Genomic DNA, 21,588 nt, shown 5'->3' with positions numbered 1-21,588 from the left:
TTCAGTTCTGATAAGAGTATTCAACATCAGGATTGAAATTTAACTGGTTCCATACTATATTTTCCCCTTGATTCCTCCTCCTCCTTTTTTTTGGTCAGTCGTGGGGCTTGAACTCTGGGATTGGGCGCTGTCCCTGTGCTCTTCCGCCAAATGTGAGCACTCTACCACTTGAGCCACAGCACCACTTCCAGTTTTCAAGTGGTTTATTGGAGATAAGAGTTTCACGGATTTTCCTGCCCGGGCTGGCTTTGAACCGTGATCCTCAGATCTCAGCCTCCTGAGTAGCTAGGATTACAGGCGTGAGCCACCAGCGCCTGGCTTCCCCTTGATTCCTTTTTTACCTAAACATCCAAAGAATGAATGGCACATCTGTGGAAAATCTAGTATACTTTGGATTATGATCCATTACCTATGTTATTCTTTCTTAAAATATGTAAATACTATTTTAGCTCAGTGATTTGAAGCCAGAAGAACTTCCACACCATCCCATTTTCCCCCTTTTTGCCTCATTCAGAATCTGTGTTCCCAGTGTGGGATTATATTATGAATGAGGTGGTAGACAGAAGTTGAGAAACCAGTGTTTCATTCCACCTTAATTTCTTCCAAGCAGTGTTTATTGAGTCAGACATTAAGCTAATGGAGATGAAAGATGCCTCCTGCACTCTCAGAGCTCTCTGTATTTTGAATGAGCCCAATGTAAACAAGTAGTATGTTCTATTTTGTAATAGAAGCATATACACTGGTTGCTAGAAGGGTTAGAGCTTTCTGAGAAATTCCAAGACAGAACTGAGTCTTAAGATTAAATAACTATTCTTTAGATAGTCAAACCTTAAGGAGTACAATTATTTAAGCTGGAAGAACAACTTTTTCAAAGACAGAGCTGTGAGCTTCAATATTGGAGAATGAAGTAATTCTAGTAAGTGTACTGTCAGGAAAATAGCCTGGAGACCTAGACAGGAGTCAGATCCAAGAGGCATTTGCTCTTGAAACTAACACAGTTCTAGCCAATGGTAAAAGTTTGAAAACCACAAAATACATATACAATGGGGTTTGTTTTATTTTGTTTTTTAGTTTTTTGGTTTTTTTTGTCTGCTTGTTTTGCACTGTCCTGCTTGAACTCAGGGCCTCATTCTTGCTTAGCTTTTTTTGTTCAAGGCTGACACTTGAGCCACACCTCCCCCTTACAGCTTTCAGCTGTTAATTGAAGCAAGGAGTGGCTTGTATTTATCTGCCCCTATAGGCTGACTTTGAACCACAATTCTCAGATCTGTCTCCTGAATAGGATTATAAGCATGAGCCACCAGTACCCAGCAAGCATACAGTTTTGTTTTTTGTTTTTGTTTTTGTTTTTTTTTGGGGGGGGGGTCCAGTCGTGGGGCCTACTCTGGGCCTGGGCGCTGTCCCTCAGCTCTTCAGCTCAAGGCTAGCGCTCTACCACTTGTGCCACAGCGCCACTTCCGGCTTTTTTCTTTTTGCTTATGTGGTGCTGAGGAATCGAGCCCAGGGCCTCAAGCATGCAAGGCAAGTGCTCCACCACTGAGCCACCTTCCCAGCCCCAGCATACAGATTTTTTACATCTAAAAAAGATTACACATTTCCCCAACTGACTTGTGCATTTGGGCATAAAAGATGATATTTTACCAAGACATGCTAGCAAGAAAGATCATTACACTTTTCCATGTAATTATATATTATGTTATAAATTTCATATGTTATAAATTCAATATAATTAGCTTTTCTCTGAATGCTAAAATTGCAATATTTGGAGGGAAAATTAAAAATAAAATTGTTATATGACAAAAAGAAAAGTTGATCCAGGCACAGGAAGCTAAGTTAAAAAGATTAGGAGGTAGGGTTGGGAAGGTGGCTCAGTGGTAGAGTGCTTGCCTTGCATGCCTGAGGCCCTGGATTTGATTCCTCAGCACCACATAAGCAAAAAGAAAAAAGCCCGAAGTAGCGCTGTGGCTCAAGTGGTAGAATGCTAGCCTTGAGCTGAAAAGCTGAAGGACAGCATGAAGCCCTGGGTTCGATTCCCCAGTACCACATAAACAGAAAAACTAAGTGGCACTGTGGCTCAAGTGGTAGAGTGCTAGCCTTGAGTAAAAGAAGCTCAGGAACAGTGCCCAGGCCCTGAGTCCAAGCCCTACAACTGGCTTTAAAAAAGAGAGAGAGAGAGATTAGGAGGATACCCTGAGGCAAAAACTCCAGACCCTAAAGCAAAAGAGGGATGGGAACCTATCATAAGCTGTAGAGGCCTGCCTAGCAAACACAGGACTAAGTTCAAACCCCACTGGTGCCAGTAAAAATTTTAAGAAGCTAACAATTTGCCAAAGAGCTTTTTTTTTTTTAACATTTTATTATTATTATTATCTTCAAGTAGTTGTACAAAGAAGCTCCAATTCTACAAAACAGTATATGGATACGAGGTGTCTGATAACATTGTCACCCATCGCTCCTAACCCATCCCTTCTCTCTCTCTCTTTTTTTTTTTTTTTTTGGTCGGTGGTGAGGCTTGAACTCTGGGCTTGGGCGCTGTCCCTGCACTCTTCAGCTCAAAGCGAGCGCTCTAACCTCTTGAGCCCAGCACCACTTCCGGTTTTCTAGTGGTTTATTAGAGATAAGAGTCTCATGGATTTCCTGCCTGGGCTGACTTTGAACCTCATCCTCAGATCTCAGCCTCCTGAGTAGCTAGGATTACAGGCTTGAGCCACCGGCGCCCAGCTCTTTTTTTTTTTTAATTGAGATTAAGTGATTACATAAATTTCACATATTTCACAGTATTGTAGATAGTAATACTTAGTTAAAGTCACAACCACATTTTAACCTTCACAAGGCAAATTATCATTATCATGGTCTATAAATTGTGAATTCTATGCACTTTGACAATACAATTATTTCTTCCACATCAGGTGATGTTTACATTTCTTTCCTTTTGCTTAGTGTAGGCTGTTCCCCTTTCCCTCTCATTCCTCCCTTCCCATCTCTGTCTGGGTTGCTTAGTTCCTTTTCTTCTATATCCTTTGCATCCAAAGGGTCCCTCTGTTGTATGTTGCTCCCTGTCCCACTTATTCTGCGTCCTCCTTCTGGCTTCCCTCTGTTGTGTTCATATATATACCATTATATATGGTCAAGAACATGGAGTCATTTAGCAATGAGTGGCTGTCCTTGAGTCCTGTTTACTTTGTCATATCTCCTTGCATTTTGGCTTTAGCATCCACATATCAGGAAAGCCATTTATCTCTTTGTTCTCAAAATAACTCTTAATTCCATCTGTTTCCCTGCAAATGCCATTATTTTGTCCTTTCTAATATTCCATTGTATATAGACACCACAATTTTTGGATCCACTCATCAGTAGTGGGGCATCTGGGTACAACCCATATCTTGGCTATTGTGAACAGTGCTGCAATAAACATGGAGATGTGCATGTGTCCTTGTATCCTGGTTCCTGTTGTTCAGGGTAGATGCCTAGGAGTGGTATGGCTGGGTCATAGGGGAGGTCTGTATTTAGCTTTCTGAGGTACCTCCAGACTGCTTTCCAAAGTGCTTGTATTAGTATACATTCCCACCAGCAGTGCAGTAAGGTTCCTCTTTATCTGTATCCCCTCCAGCATTTATTGTTGGCTGAATTTAGGATGTGGGCCCTTCTGACTGTGGTAGGGTGGTATCTCAGTGTTGTTTTTATTTGCATTTCTTTTACAGCCAGGGATGATGAACATTTCCTCATTTCTTTGCCATTTTTATCTCTTCTGAGAAGTCTCTCTTTAGTTCCCTAGCCCATTTCATGATTGGTTTGTTAGATTTGGGAGGGATTAGTTTCTTGAGTTCCCTGTATATAATGGATATTAGACCCTTGGTCTGATATATTGCTGGTAAATATTTTTTCCCAATTAGTTGGTTTTCTTTCTAGTTTGGTTGCTATTTATCTGTGCAGAAACTTTTTATTTTAAAGTAGTCCCATTTATCGAGTCTCTCCAATTTGTTGTGACCCTGGGACTCTGTTCAGGAAATTCCTGCCTGTGCCTATAAGTTCAAATGTCTCTTCTACTCTGTCCTACAGTAGTTTCAGAGATTCAGGTTTGATATTAAGGTCTTTAATCCATTTTGAGTTGATGTTAGTGCATGGTGACAGGCCAGGGTCCACTTTTAGTTTTCTGCATATGGCCACCCAGTTTTCCTAGCACCAGCAGTTGAAGAGGTTATCTATCATTCTTCCACTATATGTCTTTGGCTCCTTTGTCAAATATTAACTGACTGTACGTATGCGGTTTTATTTCTGGGTTTTCTAATCTGTTCCATTGGTCTTCGGGTCTGTTTTTGTGCCAGTACCAAACTGTCTTTGTTATTATGGCTCTATAGTAGAGCTTGAAATCCGGTATCGTGATCCCTCCTGCATTCTTTCTTTTGCTTAGAATTGCTTTGGCTATTCTAGGTCTTTTGTTCCATATGAATTTTTGGACTGTTTTCTCTATTTCAGTGAAGTACATCATTGGGATTTTAATGGGAATTGCATTGAATGTGTATATCAATTTTGGCAGTATGGTCATTTTCACTAGGCTTTTATAGTTTTCATGGACTAGAGACCCCTTACATCTTTGGTTAGATTAATTCCTAGATACATTTTTTTTTAGGTTATTGTGAATGGGGTTGTTGCTTTGATTTCCCTTTCTGCTTGTACATTATTGGTGTACAGAAAGGTGACTGATTTTTGTGGGTTAATTTTGTATCCTGTAGTGGTTTATAAGCTCTGAGTTTGGGGATGGAGCTTTTGGGATCATTAAGATATAAAATCATGTCATCTACAAAAAGAGATAGTTTAACTTCTTCCTCCCCTATGTGGATCCCCTTAATAATGTCCTTTTTTGCCTTATTGTTCTGGCTAAGGATTCCAGAACTATATTGAAGAGGAGTAGAGAGAGTGGACATCCTTGTCTTGTTCCTGTTTTTAGGGGAATTGGTTGTAGTTTTTCCCCATTAAGTATAATATTGGCTGTTGGTCTGTCATATAAGGCTTTTATTATTTTAAGGAATGTTCCTTCACTGGGTGCTGGTGGCTCACGCCTGTAATCCTAGCTACTCAGGAGGCTGAAATCTGAGGATTGAGATTCAAAGCCAGCCCAGGCACGAAAGTCCATGAGACTCATCTCCAATAAACCAGTCAGAAAACTGGAAGTGGCGCTGTGGCTCAAGTGGTAGAGAGCTCACCTTGAGCTGAAGAACTGAGGGACAACGCGCAGGCCCAAAGTTGAAGCCCCATGACCGACAAGAAAGAAAAAAAAAAGAAAAAGAAAAAGGAATGTTCCTGCTATTCCTATATTTTCCAGAGCTTTTAACATGAATGAGTGTGGTATTTTATCAAAAGCCTTTTCCATCTCCAATGGAGATAATCATGTGCTTCTTGACCTTGGATCTGTTGATGTATTAGATTACATTATTGATTTACATATGTTAAACCTTCCCTGCATCTCTGGGATGAAGCCTACTCAGTCATATGATTTTTTTGATATGTTTCTGGATTCTGTTGGCTAGAATGTTATTGAGGAGCTTTTATTGAGGAGCTATGTTTATCAAAAAGATTGGTCTGTAATTCTTTTCTTTGTTGGGTCTTTGCCTGGTTTGGGAATGAGTGTGATATTGGCTTCATATAATGAGTTTGGGATTACTCCCAGTTACTATTTCTCTGAAGAGCTTGAGGAGTATGGGTATTAGTTCCTCTTTAAAGGTCTTATGGAATTCCATAGTGAATCTATCTCCTGGGCTTTTTCTTGTTGGAAGGTTTCTGATTGCTTCCTTTATCTCATTGTAGGTTATTGGCATAGTTAACTGATTTATTTCTTCTTGGTTCAGTTTGGGCAATTAGTATTTCTCTAGAAATTCATCCAGTTCTGCTAGGTTTTCTTTCCTTAGTGAGTATATAATCTGGAAATATTTCTTTATAATTGTTTGGATGTCTTGGATGTTTGGTGTAATTTTTTTCTGTGGCATCTCTGATCTTATTGATTTGGGTCTCCTCTCTTCTTTTTTTAGTTAATCTTGCAGTGGTCTGTCAATTTTATTGATTTTTAAAAAAAACAGCTTTTTGTTTTATTAATTTTATTTACAGTTTTCCTAGTCTCTATCTTGTTAATTTCAGCTCTAATTTTGGTTATCTCGCTCTGTCTAGCAACTTTAAGTTCAACTTTTTCTTGTTTCTCTAGCAGTTTTAGTTGCATCATGAGATTGTTTATTTGGTCTGTCTCTGTTTTCTTGATGTATGCACTGAGAGCAATAAATTTGCCCCTCGGGACTGTTTTCGCAGTGTCCTATAGTTTTCTTTGTGATGTATCTTCATTTTCATTGAATTGTAGGAACTTTTTAATTCCTTCTTTAATTTCTTCTGTGACCCAGGTGTTGCCCAGCAGTGTGCTGTTTAATTTCCATGTGTTTGAGTTTTTTCTGCTGAGAACTAGTTTGATTCCACTGTGGTCAGATAGAATACAGGGGATTATGTTGATCCTCTTGTACTTGCTTAAATTCCTTGTATGAATGAAGATATGATATTGTTTAGAACAAGTTCCATGAGCTTTTGAGAAGAAGTACAGGGTTGTTGTTGGGTGGAAAGCTCAGTATATGTCAGTTAAGTCCACTTGAGATAGGGTATCACTTAATTCAGAGAGGCCTTTGACAATTCTTTGGTTGGTAGACCTGTCTTTTGGTGAGAGTGGAGAATTAAAGTCTCCTAGTATTATTGCATTTGGATCCATCTTTTCCTGTAAATCTCAGAGTATTTGCTTAATCTATTTGGGTGCACCGATGTTTGGGGCATATAGATTGACAATGGTGATATCCTCTTCTTGGATTGTTCCCTATATTAATATGTAGTGACCTTCTTTGTCTTTTCGTCATGATTTGAATGTGAAGTTTATTTTATTAGATATCAGGATGGGAACTCCTGCCTTCTTGCTGGGGGCATTTGCTTGGTAGATCTTCTTCCATCCTTTCACTGGAGTTTGCTTTATCTTTGCTGTAAGGTGGGTCTCTTGAAGACAGCAAATTGATGGATCTTGTTTTCTGAGCCAATCTGCAGTTCTTTTTCTTTTGATTGGTGAATTGAGTCCATTAATGTTTATAGTTATTATAGAGAAGAATAATGTGTTTCCTGTTATTTTCCTACTTTCCTAGGTTTTTCTTCTTTTCTTTCCTTCTGTGTTTACTAAGTTGCTCTCCTAACAATATCTACCTGGTATGGATCCCTGACCTTGATTGTTTTCTTCGGATTGTAATCCCCCTCTTAATATTCTTTGTAATGCTGGCTTATTGTTTATGAATTCATTTAGTTTTTCTTTACTATTAAAAATTTTAGGGCTGGGAAGGTGGCTCAGTGGTAGAGCGCTTGCCTTGCATGCCTGAGGCCCTGGGTTCAATTCCTCAGCACCACATAAGCAAAAAGAAAAAAGCCAGAAGTGGCACTGTGGCTCAAGTGGTAGAGTGCTAGCCTTGAGCTGAAAAGCTGAGGGACAGCGCCCAGGCCCAGAGTTCAGGCCTCACGACCAGACCAAAAATAAATAAATAAATAAAAATAAAAATTTTAGTTTCTCCATTAAATATGAATGCTAGCTTTGCTGAATATACCAATCTGAGTAAGCAGATATTTGTTCTCAGGTCTCGGATGGTACTTTCCCCAGCTTTTCCTTGCATTCAGTGTCTGTGTGGAGAGATCTTCAGTGATTCTTTCTTTCTTTCTTTCTTTCTTTCTTTCTTTCTTTCTTTCTTTTCTTTCTTTCTCTTTCTCTCTTTCTTTTTTTTTTTTTTTGGTCGGTCGTGGGGCTTGAACTCTGGGCCTGGGCGCTGTCCCTCAGCTCTTCAGCTCAAGGCCAGTGCTCTGCCACTTGAGCTACAGCGCCACTTCCGGTTTTCTGGTGGTTTATTGGAGATAGGAGTCTCACGGTCTCTCCTGCCCGGGCTGGCTTTGAACCGCGATCCTCAGATCTCAGCCTCCTGAGTAGCTAGGATTACAGGCGTGAGCCACCAGCACCCGGCGCCGATAAGCTTTTTAAAGACTCCTCTTCTGACCTATTTCTACCATAAAAACAATACAAAAATTTCAGAGAAGTCTGAAAAATTCTGGGTAAGAAGGTAAAATAGAAGATGGTACAAGCAGAGGATGTTTTTTCCATTATTGAGTGGGCAAAGTCAGGCATTCTATTTGCGTCTTGAATACCAACTCTCCATATAACAACAGTGAATGCAGCACTGTTTTGACCTTTTCTGGACGGGAAACTGATCTGAATACTATTGCCCAGTTCCACAGCTAGCAAGTACCAGTTACAGAGTTTGAAATCAGGTGTTCTGGCTCCGCAGACTGAGCTCTAAACACTTGTGTCTGCTGCCTCTTCTAGGGTATCCCTACTTCTCAGAGGATAGAACTCTAAGGGCAGTTTTCAGGGTGTCCTGGAATGCCTATAGTTTGTCTCAGATTGTCGTCACCTCTGCATTTTTCAGCACGATGGTTCCTGGTTTTGTTTTGTTCTTTTCTTTTCCATTTTTTTTCACTCCTGGGGCTTGAACTCTGGGCCTGGGTGCTGTCCCTCAGCTCTTCAGCTCAAGGCAAGCACTCTATCACTTGAGCCACAGCACCACTTCTGGATTTCTGATGGTTAATTGGAGATAAGAGTCTCGTGGACTTTCCTGCCTGGATTGGCTTTGAACCTGGATCCTCTGATCTCAGCCTCCTGAGTAGCTAAGATTACAAGTGTGAGCCCCCAGCAGTTCCTGGCTTTCATCTGTTTTAAAATAATTGAGAGCTGGGTGCCAGTGGCTTATGCCTGTAATCCTAGCTACTCAGGAGGTTGAGATCTGAGGATTGTGGTTCAAAGCCAGCCCAAGCAGAAAGTCGTGAGACTTTTAATCTCCAATAAACCACTCAGAAAACTCGAAGTGGTCCAGTGGCTGAAGTCGTAGAGCGCTAGCCTTGAGCTGAAGAGCTGAAGGACAGTCTTCAGGCCGAGTTCAAGCCCCATGACCAACAAAAAAAAAAAAAAAATTAAGAAGGCAGCTAGCATAGACAAATGTTTTGTGGCCTTTTACTAAGGTCTCTGAGTGGAATAGTGATCTTGGAAGAGCAGCTGTTTATGGATTCATTCATATTTCTTAGGAAACATTATTCCAGACTAATTACTTTTTCTGGAATACTCATGCCAGGTCCCAGATATAGAGATTGTTATCCTTTCATTCAGAGTGGATCCCTGGCATGGGTCTGGGTGATTCTAATAAAAGTCTTTGGTTAAGAACCAATATCTCCCAAGGGGACAAGGATTAGATTTTCTTTATCTAAATAGCACAATAAACATTAATAAATACTTGATGGCACATTGTAAGTTATATTTGCTTTTTTGTGTATATGTGCCAATTCTGGGCTTGAACTCAGTGCCTGGGAACTGTTCCTGAGTTTTTTTGCTCAAGACTGGCACTGTACCACTTGAACAGTTCTACTTCTCGCTTTTTGTTGTTAATTGGAGATAAGAGGTTTTTTGTTGTGTTGTTGTTGTTGTTTTGGGTCTGGTCATGGGGCCTGAACTCTGGGCCTGGGCACTGTCCCTCAGCTCTTCAGCTCAAGGCTAGTGTTCTACCACTTGAGCCACAGTGCCACTTCTGGCTTTTTTCTTTTTGCTTATGTGGTGCTGAGGAATCGAACCCAGGGCTTCATGCATGCAAGGCAAGCACTCTACCACTGAGCCACCTTCCCAGCCCCGGAGATAAGAGTTTCATGGACTGGCTTTGAACTACAATCCTCAGATCTTACCTTCCTGAGTAGCTAGGATTACAGGCATGATCCACTGATGCTTGGCTTATCATTGCTTTTTATTCAAAGGTGAGAATAACGATAGTCACACATATTTCACATGATACCTTTATTGTGCCCTACTCATTTCTCAAGTTTTCACTTTTAAATGTCCTTTACCAAGCCTGATCTTCTTGGTGGCCTGATTTGAAATAAAAGTTCCTTTCTCTAAGTCACCTACTGAATGCCAGATGAATTAGAAAATACCTCCTTCTCAGAAGCCCTCAGTCAGTTTACATCTTTGAAAGTGGTCCTCTAATGAACCTTAATGAATATCTTTCTTACTCTCCCTTATTTAACCAGGCTCAGTCTTTGTGACAGTTCTGCCATCTCAGTGCTTTGAGTATCAAGCTATATGATGTAGGTCACAAACTCCTAGGCTTAGTACTTTCATATAGTTGGATGTAAGAGCTTGGAAAGTATGCCATGGTTCTGAAGTAGATCTGGCTAAGTATTTAAATTGTGTAAATGCATCCCTCTTGTAAGAAAGCTGTTTGAATAAACTAGTGTCTCTTAATCTCAAAAAATGGGGGCGGGGGAGAGGGAAGGAGGGAGGGAGGGAAGAAGGAAAAGAAGGAAAGGATGGAAGGAGGAAGAAACTTGGGAAGAAACTCCAGGAAATAATTGGAAGGTTAAAAGCACAAGTGACAAGGAAGTAATTGGAGGGGTTCTTCTGGGAGAGATCAGGAAGACAGGTACCAGGAGACATACCTGACAGTTACAGAGGGAGAAGGAAGAAAATGAGTTTTGGTAATGAGTGTAAAGGACTATAGGCATGTCATAAAGAAGATATTTGGATTTCATAGCCAACATTTTGATGAAGAAATAGATAGGCAGTTGAAGTGTACATAATTTCCATAGAAAGGCGGAGGAAAATAGTTAGACTAGATAAGCACCTTTTTTTTCATTTATGTTTTTAGATCACAGTGAACAAAATAGACATGGTTACTGATAACAAAACTTGCCCAGAGAAGTGTTTTCCTATAGTACCAAGAGCATAGGTAGAAAAGTCAGTAATGACTGAACCAGTGGGAGGTAATGGTTTAGAGCAGTTCTTTCCCTACTCTCTTCTTTTTTTTAATATGGATCCTATAATCTGCTGCAGCAAAATATGCCTGTTTTAGAATTTCTGCACCAATTGATGTCACCCCAAATAAAAGTACCTAATGTAAAATTGAAGATTTATTTTTATTATTTTTTAATTTGGTCTATTAGCACATTGTTATGATAGTGTATTGTGTATGCTGACATGCATGTATACATTTGTGTGTACATGTGCATATTGGTACCAGTCTTGAACTCAGGGTCGTAAATTCTTGTTTTGCTTTTTCACTCAAGCTAGCCTCGTACCAGTTGAGCCATACTTCCATTTTTTCTAAAAGCCACATGCTCAGAATTGAATAAATCACCATAAATCACAAGTTTGTATTGTGAGAAAATGTATTTCTTTGCTTGCTTCCTTCTAACAATCATCAGGCTTATCAGTACTTGACCCAACAAGCTTTTTCCTACAAATAGGACCTGGGAAACAACTTTAACACCACCACCAATTGTACAGATACATAGATGGATAGATAGATAGGTAGGTAGATAGAAAGAGAGAGAGAGAAAGAAGGTCTGTGGAGGTGTGTGTTCGTGTGTGTGTGTGTGTGTGTGTGTGTGTGTGTGTGTGTGTGTTGTTTTTGGTTTTGGTTTTTTGGTTGGTTGTGGGGCTTGAACTCAGGGCATGGGCGCTGTCCCTGAGCTTTTTTGTGCTCAAGTCTGGCACTCTACCACTAGAGCCACAGCGCCACTTCCAGCTTTTGAGTGGTTAATTGAAGATAAGAGTCCCACAGGGACTTTTCTGCCCAGGATAGCTTTGATCCTCAATCCTCAGATCTCAGCCTCCTGAATAGGATTATAGATATGATCCAACAGCTCCCAGCAGTCTGTAGTTTTTATGAAAGGGGAAAAAAAAAGTTTTATGGATCAGACAAATTTGAATTTGAGTCCTGAATCTTCTGGACAGTTTATGTGACATAAAATGCAAGTTGCTTGGTTTTCTTATTATCTGTAAAATGAGAGAGAATGATACTTTGTGATACTTATAAACAGGATTATAAATAGTGTTATTAGTATATATTTAGTAGTAGCATAATCATAGAATTTGTCTTTAAAAAATTAATACAGAAACAAAAAAATAATAGATTGATCTTTATATAGATGTTGTACCATGAAGACAGCCCTCCTAGAGAGAAGTAAACTGCAGGTGGTCACAATTCTGACAGTGGAGTATGTGTTTTGCAGTATATGGGCCACTGTGTCTTTAATTTGGAGAGGCGTACAGTGACTGTAATGGGGAGGTAGATTTCTAGACACACATCAACCTGGCCTCCAAATTGATGTCCTCATTTTCCCTATTGCTTTCCTGGCAGGTGGCTGTTAAAAACAATATTGATGTCTTCTACTTCAGCTGCCTCATCCCACTCAATGTGCTCTTTGTAGAAGATGGTAAAATGGGTAAGTGTGTCTTCCAGTCCTTTGGCTAAATATACCTTTGCTCTTCCTCTGAACATTAGGCATAGCATAGCCCCAGATGTACAAGTTATTTTGAGACTTAAAAAATTGGGTAAAAATATTTGAAAGCTCTAATAATTGCTTATTATTTGTTAAGGTCATTGTTCTTTTTCTGCTATTGGTGTCTAAATCGCTTAGTCTATTATCTGAAAAATTGAATCATCACAGGATATAGAGTAAGTGCTTTGGGGACAGATAGATGTAGATTGAACCTTTGCTGTGCCATTTATTAGCTATGTGAACACAGGTGAGATTCTTAGCTTTCTCTTTTTTGGAGGGGGGCTTGGATGTAGGGCCTTGAACTTGCTAAGCAGGTACTATACTACATAAGCTATGCCCCCAGCTACATGCTCAGCTTCTCAGTTTCCAAGTGTGCAAAATAAAAATTGTTTTTATAATGATTTAATGATGATATAATATATATCTATAGATATACTGGTATAGATATATATCCTTGTGTGGAGTTTAGACTGCTAAGAATAAAAATTAAATAATTATAATAAACTTATTTATGTTTATAATACCCCCAAATGGCTATTGACATTTCTTTTACTTATGAAACCACCATCCAATAAAACTAGCTTATATTGGTACATATAAAATTTTATTGGCACTTACTTGATTTATCAGTGGCTTTTTAGGTGACTTAGGATAGATGTTATTATATGTGAAAAAATTAGGACACAGAAAGGTCACAAGACTTTCCCAGAGTCACCCAAATTAGGAAAATTAGGGAACCAAACCTCTGGATGTAAACTCTTCAGTATGTGTAAGTGATGTGTGATGGATTAATTGGCTTGAGTATGTAGCACTTCAGCATAGCTGTGGTAGCTGTATTGTAAGAGCTGCATGCCAGAGGAAAAACAGTGACAAACATCAGAAATCACAAACTAGGAAACCATCTTCTCTGCTTCCTCCTGCAGAGCGCCAGGTCTTTCTTGCAACATGGAAGGATATTCCTAATGAAAACGAACTCCAGTTTCAGATTAAGGAATGCCATTTAAATGCTGGTGAGTAGTAACTTTTATTTAGTTTTCATCTTAGTAAGTCAAATTAGATATTTGACTGTTTCACCTTTCTTCTACCTGCCTTTTCTTTCCATATCTAACATGTCTTTGGTGGGTTTGTGTTATGCACGTTTGCAACCCTCTCTTTAAAAACTTGAAAGCTGGGCACTGTGGCTCATGCCTATAATCCTAAATACTCAAAAGACTGAAGTCTAAGGATTTTAGTGCAAAGCCATCCAAGGCAGGAAAATCTGTGAGACTCCTATATGCAGTTAACGACCAAAATGCCAGAAGTGGAACTGTGGCCCAAGTGATACAATGCCAGCTTTGAGCAAAAAAAGCTAGAGACAACATCCAGGCCCTGAATTCAAGCCTCGGGACCATCACAAAAAAATTAAAAACTTGCCGGGCACTGGTGGCTCACGCCTGTAATCCTAGCTATTCAGGAGGCTGAGATCTGAGGATCGCGGTTCAAAGCCAGCCCGGGTAGGAGAGACCGTGAGACTCCTATCTCCAATAAACCACCAGAAAACCAGAAGTGGCGCTGTAGCTCAAGTGGTAGAGCACTGGCCTTGAGCTGAAGAGCAGAGGGACAGCGCCCAGGCCCAGAGTTCAAGCCCCACGACCGACAAAAAAAAGTTAAAAACTTGAGATGTCAGTCAGTCATAGTGATACATTCCTGTAATACCAATACTCAGAAGAAATTTACTCAGTATTCAAGCAGAAAGATCAAAAGTTCAAGGCTACCCTGGACTCCACAATGATACCTTATCTCTAAAGAAATTAATTTTTTTAAAAAAACAAAAAAACGGGTGCCTGTGGTTCATGCCTGTAATCCTAGCTACTAAGGAGGCTGGGATCTGAGGATTGTGGTTCAAATCCAGCCTGGGCAGGAAAGTCTGTGAGATTTATCCTCCAATAAACCACCAGAAAACCAGAAATGGCGCTGTGCTCAAGTAGTAGAGTGCTAGCTTAGAGCTGAAGAGCTGAGGAACAGTACTCAGGCCCAACCAAAACAAAAACAAAAACAAAACAGAAGAGGAGGAAAGGACCATTTCAGCTGGGCATGGTAGCTCAGGCACATATGTCAGGAGCTTGGGGAGGGCAGAGGTCAGAACAGGCAAAACAAAATTTGCAACCAATGCATGGTGTTACATGTCTGTTGTATCTCCAGTGACACAGGGAGCACAGGCATAAAGCAAAACCCTATTTGGAAAATTACAAAGGTAAAAAGGGATTGGACATGTACTCAAGTGGTAGAGTGCCTGCCTAGCAAGCACAAAGCTCTGAGTACAATCCCCAGTACTGCAAAAAAGAAAAAGAAAAAAAGACTAAAAGATTATTTAATCATCTTTTTTTTTAATAAGTTTTTATTGTGAAAATGCCATTTAATCATCTTTCTTTTTCTTTTTTGTGCTAGTGTTGAGGCTTAAACTCTAGGCTTCACACACTTGGTTGGCTTTTTTTTTTTTTTTTCTGCCGGTCCTAGGGCTTGAACTCAGGACTTTGGCTGTGTCCCTGAGCCTCTGTGTACTCAAAGATAGTGCCCAGCCTTTTCTGTTTATGTGGTACCAAGGAATTGAACCCAGGGCTTCCTGCATACTTGGCAAGCATTCAACCACTAAGCCATATTCCCAGCCCTTGCTTGGCTTTTTAATTCAAGCCTGAAACTCTGCCATTTGAGCCATACCTCCAGTTCCAGCTTTTTAACTAGTTAATTAAAAATAAATCTCTCAGATTTGTCTATCCAGACTGGCTTTGAACCACAGTCCTCAGATCTCAGCCTCCTGTGTAGCTAGGATTACAGGTGTGTGCGACCAGTGGCCTCACCCACTTCATCTTTTATATTAGCCTTTGGTAGTAAAAGGAAGGTGGTTATTTTTCTGACCCTATACAATAAAATTCTGTTTATAATTAAAGATTGCATTATAGTTGATTAAAGCCTAGTTAGAAACTATTTTCTTTATTGCCTTGTCACATAATTACTATCTAAATTACTATTAATCCTCAAACCTTTTTAGAGTTAATTTTTTGTTGTTGCTGGTCAATCTTAGTCCTTGAACTCAGGGCTGCTGCCCCTGAGTTTTTTTCTCTCAAGGATTGGACTCTACCACTTTGAGCCACAGCACCACTTCCTGTTTCCTGGTGGTTAATTGGAGATAAGAGTCTCATGGACTTTCCTGCCTAGACTGTCTTCGAATCAGGATCCTCAAATCTCAGCCTCTTGAGTAGCTAGGATTACAGGACATAAAATAGGGTAATCCGCCGGGCGCTGGTGGCTCACGCCTGTAATCCTAGCTACTCAAGTGGTAGAGCGCTCGCCTTGAGCTGAAGAGCTAAGGGACAACGCCCAGGCCCAGAGTTCAAGCCCCACGACCGACAAAAAAAAAAAAAAAAATAGGGTAATCCAAGTGGAGAAATGAGCAGGTGTCAAGTCTGGGGTTTTGTTTTCCTGGAGTCCTGTCTTTTGTAGCACCTCTCCCCTCCCCCACCTCCTCTTCCCCCTCCCTTTTTTGCCCCCCCCCCCCCACCACACACACACATCTTTTTTTCCTTGACCTGAGCGCTGTCCCTCAGCTCTTCAGCTCAAGGCTAGCACTCTATCACTTGAACCACAGCGCCACTTCTGCCTTTTTTTTTCTGCTTATGTGATGCTGAGGAATCGAACCCAGGGCCTTTGGCATGCAAGGCAAGCACTCTACCACTGAGCCACCTTCCCTGCCCTCCTTTTTTCTTTTGTGCCAATCCTGGGCTTGAATTCAGGATCTGGGTGCTGTCCCTGAGCTTTTGTGCTCAAGGTTAGTGCTCTACCACTTGAGCTGCAACTCTCTTTCTGGCTTTTGAATAGTTAACTTGAAGATAAGAATCTCACAAACTTTCCTGCCCCTGCTGATTTTGAACTGTGATCCTCAAATCTCAGCCTCCTGAATAGCTAGGGTGACAGGGGTGAGCCACTGGCACCCAGCCTTTTCCTCTCTTTCAGAGGTTAGTATAAAACTATGAGTTAGAAGAGGAAGTGTACTCATTACCTCACTCATGTAACTGTAACCATCTGTATAGTATCTTTACAATAAAAAAATTAAAAAAAAAACTATGAGTTAGAATGAAAGTAAGCCTTGGTACTTCCTTTTTAATTTATCCATCATTTCATCTTCCATGCATAGTTTTTTATCTTCTATGTTTGGAATGATCTTTTCATACAAAGATTTTGAAATCCAGCTGCATAGTTACCACCTTCTTCCTTTGATTTCCCCCCTTTAAATGTGCTAGTGTTATTGTCCCTCTATGGTACTTTTAGGAGGCTGAAGCCATGCTTGAACCCTGAGACATAAATGACATCTTTTGAGTATAGAAACTTGAGATAGAAGCTGATAGGGTTAGCTAATATCCCAGCCACTGGAGAGGAGTGTGAGGAGACAGTCTTTTAAGATTTCTTTCATTATATATAGTTATTTGAGTCTGTTCATTTGAGTCTGTTCATTTTGTGCCACTTTTTTATTTTGTGCCACTCTTTTTTGGGGGGGGTCGGTCATGGGGCTTGTACTCTGGGCTTGAACTCTGTCCCTCAGCTCTTCAGCTCAAGGCTAGTACTCTCCCACTTACGCCACTGCACTACTTCCAGTTTTCTGAGTGGTTTATTGGCGATAAGAGTCTCACTGACTTTCCTGCCCAGGCTGGCTTTGAACCATGATCCTCAGATCTCAGCCTCTTGAGTAGCTAGAATTATATGCATGAGCCACCAACATCCAGCTTGTGCCACATTTAAGTGGACAACAGTGTTATCTGTTCCTCACTCTGATCATGAATCAGTTACTGTAAAACTCACTTGGTGAGCATAGGAGGTTAGGCAGCTTTTCAGGGTGGTCCCACAGAGGCTGGTTGTAAAAACCAGAGTAGATTTCCCTAGAGAAGCCATCACTGCCCATTTGGTAGAGATCACGCTCTGAGTTAACCATCATTCTGTAGCAGCTGTTCTGATGGCAACATTTGAGATAGTATGATACTGAGAATACTTGTCACTCAAACAAGGTTAAAAAATAACAGCATATGATATGTCCTCTTAGAAATTTCTGATGCACATTTATCTCTGATAATAAAGTCCTGCATTTCACAACTGTGTTTAATTCAATATTAACTAGATTTCTTTGACCATGAAATTTAAAGTGACAGGCCAGGTGCTGGTGCCTCACACCTATAGTCCTCACTATTCAGAAGGCTGAGATTTGAGGATCATAGTTCAAAGCCAGCTCAAGCAGGAAAGTCTGTGAAATGCTTCTCTCCAATTAACAACCAAAAAGCTAGAAGTGGGGCTGTGGCTCAAGTGGTAGCATGCTAGCCTTGAACAAAAAAAAGCTTAGAGATAGTAGGCAGGCCCTGAGTTCAAGCCCCAGGACCAGTATACACACAAAGGCAGTGCTTATTATTAACATGGAAACACCACTGTTCCTTGAACATAATTCTTGGGAAGACCTGGCCTCTCTTGTCTCTGACTCTGTCTGTCTGTCTCTCTGTGTACATAGATAAATATGCATACAGATACATATATTATTTATCTATATATACATAGATATATTTATATGCATATGCCAAAGACCAAGTAATTGGGAAAGTTGGTTTTGTTTCTGGTCTGGTGTAAAAGGGACTTGCTTTTCCTTAAAAGAAAATTGGGAGCCGGGCACTGGTGGCTCACATGTGTAATCCTAGCTACTTAGGAGGCTGAGATCTGAGGATCAAGGTTCAAAGCCAGCCCAGGTAGGAAAGTCCATGAGACTCTTATCTCCAATAAACCACCACAAAACCAGAAGTGGTACTGTGGCTCAAGTGGTAGGAGTGCTTGTCTTGGGCTGAAGAGCTCAGAGACAGTGCCCAGGTCCAGAGTTCAAGCCCCATGACTGACCAAAAAAAAAAAAAAAAAGAGGGAGGAGGAGGAGAAGGAAAAAGGAAGAAAAGAAAGAAAATTGTGGGGCATCCCTGTTATCTCCATACTCAGGAGATTGAGGCAAGAAGATTGTGAGTTTGAGGCCAATTTGGGCTGCATAATGAGTTCCAGGACAGCTTGGGTTACATAACAAGACTCTTTGTCAAACACACACACACAAAGTTTGGATGACCAAGGACTTTAGTCCAGCCTGCCAAAATAATAGAAAGAAAATATATGTATTTCAGATTTGAGTTTTAAACCCTTACTGAGCCTTGGTTATGTGATCTTGCCAAAGAGGAAATGTCTGGCCTTTCTCCCAGTGAGGTTGTATCCTCTGATGTTGTCCTTAGAGCAGATGCAGTTTTGATTAATTTTGCCATGGCCCCATGCCAGTCCCACCTGCCTTAGGTGTTCCAAATACAGCAAGCCTGTTTTCTAGTGACACATTGCTCTATATAGCAGCAGAGCACATGGAGGCTAAGGCCATCATTTTTCAACAGTAAATCACTGCCAATCTTACTAGACCACTTTCTATAACTCATCCTTCATACCTCTTCCTTTGGCTCCACCCTAGAATGCCCTGGGCCTTACATTTCCTTCTAGTCTTAAGGGATCTATTAACAGAAGTGTTTGCTGGTTTTGTGCCTTCTGATTCAACACCCTGTGTCTAGCTGAGAGCTAAAAATACCATCCTTTCCAGCTGATCTGCCCTAATCACAATAGCACCAACACTTAAAATAGCTTTTCTTTGCTAGTGTAGACATTTACAGATGAAGCGAGTACTGAGGGCTACAGGAAGTCATAGCCTTAAAGGACTTTACCAGACTAGCTTTAGGCTTTTACTTTTGCTTTTTCATCTCTTTTTAAAAAGAAGAAAAAAGGAAGATATCTTCCCAAGGCTTAGTAAAGAGTCAGATCTTGATAGAAAATTATAGATGATTGGGAGCTGATGATGACACTGATTTTTAAATACCGGAAAATTTTAGATAAGAAGTAGCCAGATATTCATGCTTATAATCCCAAGTACTTGGAAGGCACTGGCAGACTAGCCAGGGCAAAGGTGGCAGCATTTACCCTATCTCAAAAACAATAACAATGAGAGCTGGAGGGTTGGTTTAAATGGTTCAATATTTGCCTAACAATCATAAAGCCCCAGAGATTAAATTCAAGGACTACAAACAACAAAAATAAATAGAAACAGAGCTGGGGGCATGCTCAAGCAGTAGAATACTTAACTATCATGCAGCAGGCCCTGAGTTCAGTTTCCAGTACTTCAAAAAAAAGTTGTTTATTGCCAGATGCCAGTGGCTCATGCCTGTAATCCTAGCTATTCAGAGGCTGAGATCTGAAGATCACAGTTCAAAGCCAACCCAGGCAGGAAAGTCCGTGAGACTCTTATCGCCAGTAAGCCACTCAGAAAACCAAAAGTGGCACTGTGGCTCAAGTGGCAGAGCGCTCACCTTGAGCTGAAGAGCTCAGGGACAGCGCCCAGGCCCAGACAAGCCCTACAACCAACAACAACAAAAAAAAGTTGTTTCTTTTATTTTTAGGTAAGACAGGTTCTGATGGCTAGGGCACATAGCTCAAGTGGTAGGGCACCTGCCTAGCAAGCACAAGGCCCTGAGGTCAAACTCTAGTACAAAAAAAAAAAAAAAAGATGATGATGATTTATTGCTTGGGGTGTAGTACAGGGAAGAACAGTCTGGGCAACACTCCTTAGACTTTATCTCAAAAAATGAAAAGAAGAGGAAGGTTCTAAATGGACAGGACTATTAACTTCCTACTGCTAGTTGTTTCTATATGTATTGAGATCTGTTTGCACAAATAAGTGTTCTGCAAAGCTCAGAGATAAGGTTACTCTGTTGTCACTAGTTAGGCACTGTAGTGAGAAATACTTCTTCAAGCATAGGCACTAGGTAAAACTGAGTTCAATTTCTGTTTCCTTGCATTTCTTCCAAACCTTTGGCACATGATACCCCTGAGTTCAAGCTCCAGTACAGAACAAAAAGAAAAAGAAAACTTTTCTAGCTAGCACTTCATTCTAGTTTGTTTACTCAGGTGGTAACAAATGATCTTTTCAACAGACCTAGTGGTTTTGATACAAAATTCTTTTTTTTTTTCTTTTGGGTCCATTTGTGGGGCCTGAACTCTGGGCCTGGGCGCTATCCCTCAGCTCTTCAGCTCAAGGCTAGCGCTCTACCACTTAAGCCACAGCGCCACTTCCGGCTTTTTTCTTTTTGCTTATGTGGTGCTGAGGAATTGAACCCAGGGCCTTGAGCATGCAAGGCAAGAGCTCTACCACTGAGCCACCTTCCCAGCTCTTTTGATACAAATTCTCCCATTCCCAAACTCTGCTTGAGTTATCTTCTCTCTCTTTTTCTCTCCCCAGCCTTGGACTTGAATTCAGGGCCTGGGCACTATCTTTGAGCTTCTTTGTGCTCAAGGCTAGCACTCTACCATTTGAGCCACAGTGTGACTTCTGGCTTTTTCTGAGTAGTTTATTGGAGAAAAGAGCCTCACAGACTTCCTTTATTGACCTTGTATAAAGAAGAAAGGTGAAAGATAACCATATTCATACCTTGTAAGAGTTCAAACACCAGATCCAAAAATCTAAACTTATGGAAGGAAACAAACCAGAGGAAATTACATCTTGAAGCTGGTGTGATGGTATTTGACTATTTTTCTTTCCCCTGTACTTTGGGGCAGATCTCAGGCAGATCTGCCTGAGATTACATCATTAGCACACATTGAAATAATTTGCATTCCCAAAGACTCAAAACTGCAAGTTTCTATCCTGTTTCCCAAGAGTTCATATAGTTTCTCAAGAAGTCTATTCCTAAAGCCTCCTTATATCTGGCTCCCATTGCCACCAGTTTTTTGTTTGGTGGTGGTGTTGTTTTTGAGATGAGTCTTACATATAGGCAAGACTAGAAATTCCTTATCCTCTGGCCTTAGCCTCCCAAGTTCTGGGATTACAGGCCTGTACCACCACCATTGTCACTCTGTATATTTAGCAGAGTCCAATTATCCTTTATGCTATAAATCTTCAAATTCAAACTTGGTACCTGAAATGTATAAGCTATGGGAATAGTTCAGTGGTACAGCACTTGCTTAGCATGCACAAGGCTCTGAGTTCAATCCTCAGTCCTGCAAAAATTAAAAGTAGATAAAAGGTCTAAAACATGCATACTTTGTTATAGAACTCTCCTTTCATTTAATCCTCTTAATAGAAATCACAATACAGCCGTACTATATGAGCAAAACCAAGTTCCTGGCCTGTTACTC

General features: G+C 40.6%; 1 protein-coding gene across 5 annotated transcripts in view; it reads left to right on the top strand.

Moving 5' to 3' along the window:
* Positions 1–21,588, top strand: part of Ap2b1 (adaptor related protein complex 2 subunit beta 1) — a 115,996-nt gene that overhangs the window by 83,526 nt on the left and 10,882 nt on the right. For all 5 annotated transcript variants that reach the window (XM_070027180.1, XM_070027176.1, XM_070027177.1 and 2 more), the window contains 2 exons: positions 12,234–12,318; positions 13,299–13,385. In XM_070027180.1, the coding sequence (XP_069883281.1) occupies positions 12,234–12,318; positions 13,299–13,385 (172 nt within the window). The remainder of the gene's footprint in view (positions 1–12,233; positions 12,319–13,298; positions 13,386–21,588) is intronic.

This window comes from Dipodomys merriami, unplaced genomic scaffold, assembly GCF_024711535.1.
Source record: "Dipodomys merriami isolate MVZ:Mamm:240054 unplaced genomic scaffold, mDipMer1.0.p SCAF_19, whole genome shotgun sequence".
Classification (NCBI taxonomy): Eukaryota; Metazoa; Chordata; class Mammalia; order Rodentia; family Heteromyidae; genus Dipodomys; species Dipodomys merriami.
This window is presented reverse-complemented; position numbering and strand designations above follow the sequence as displayed.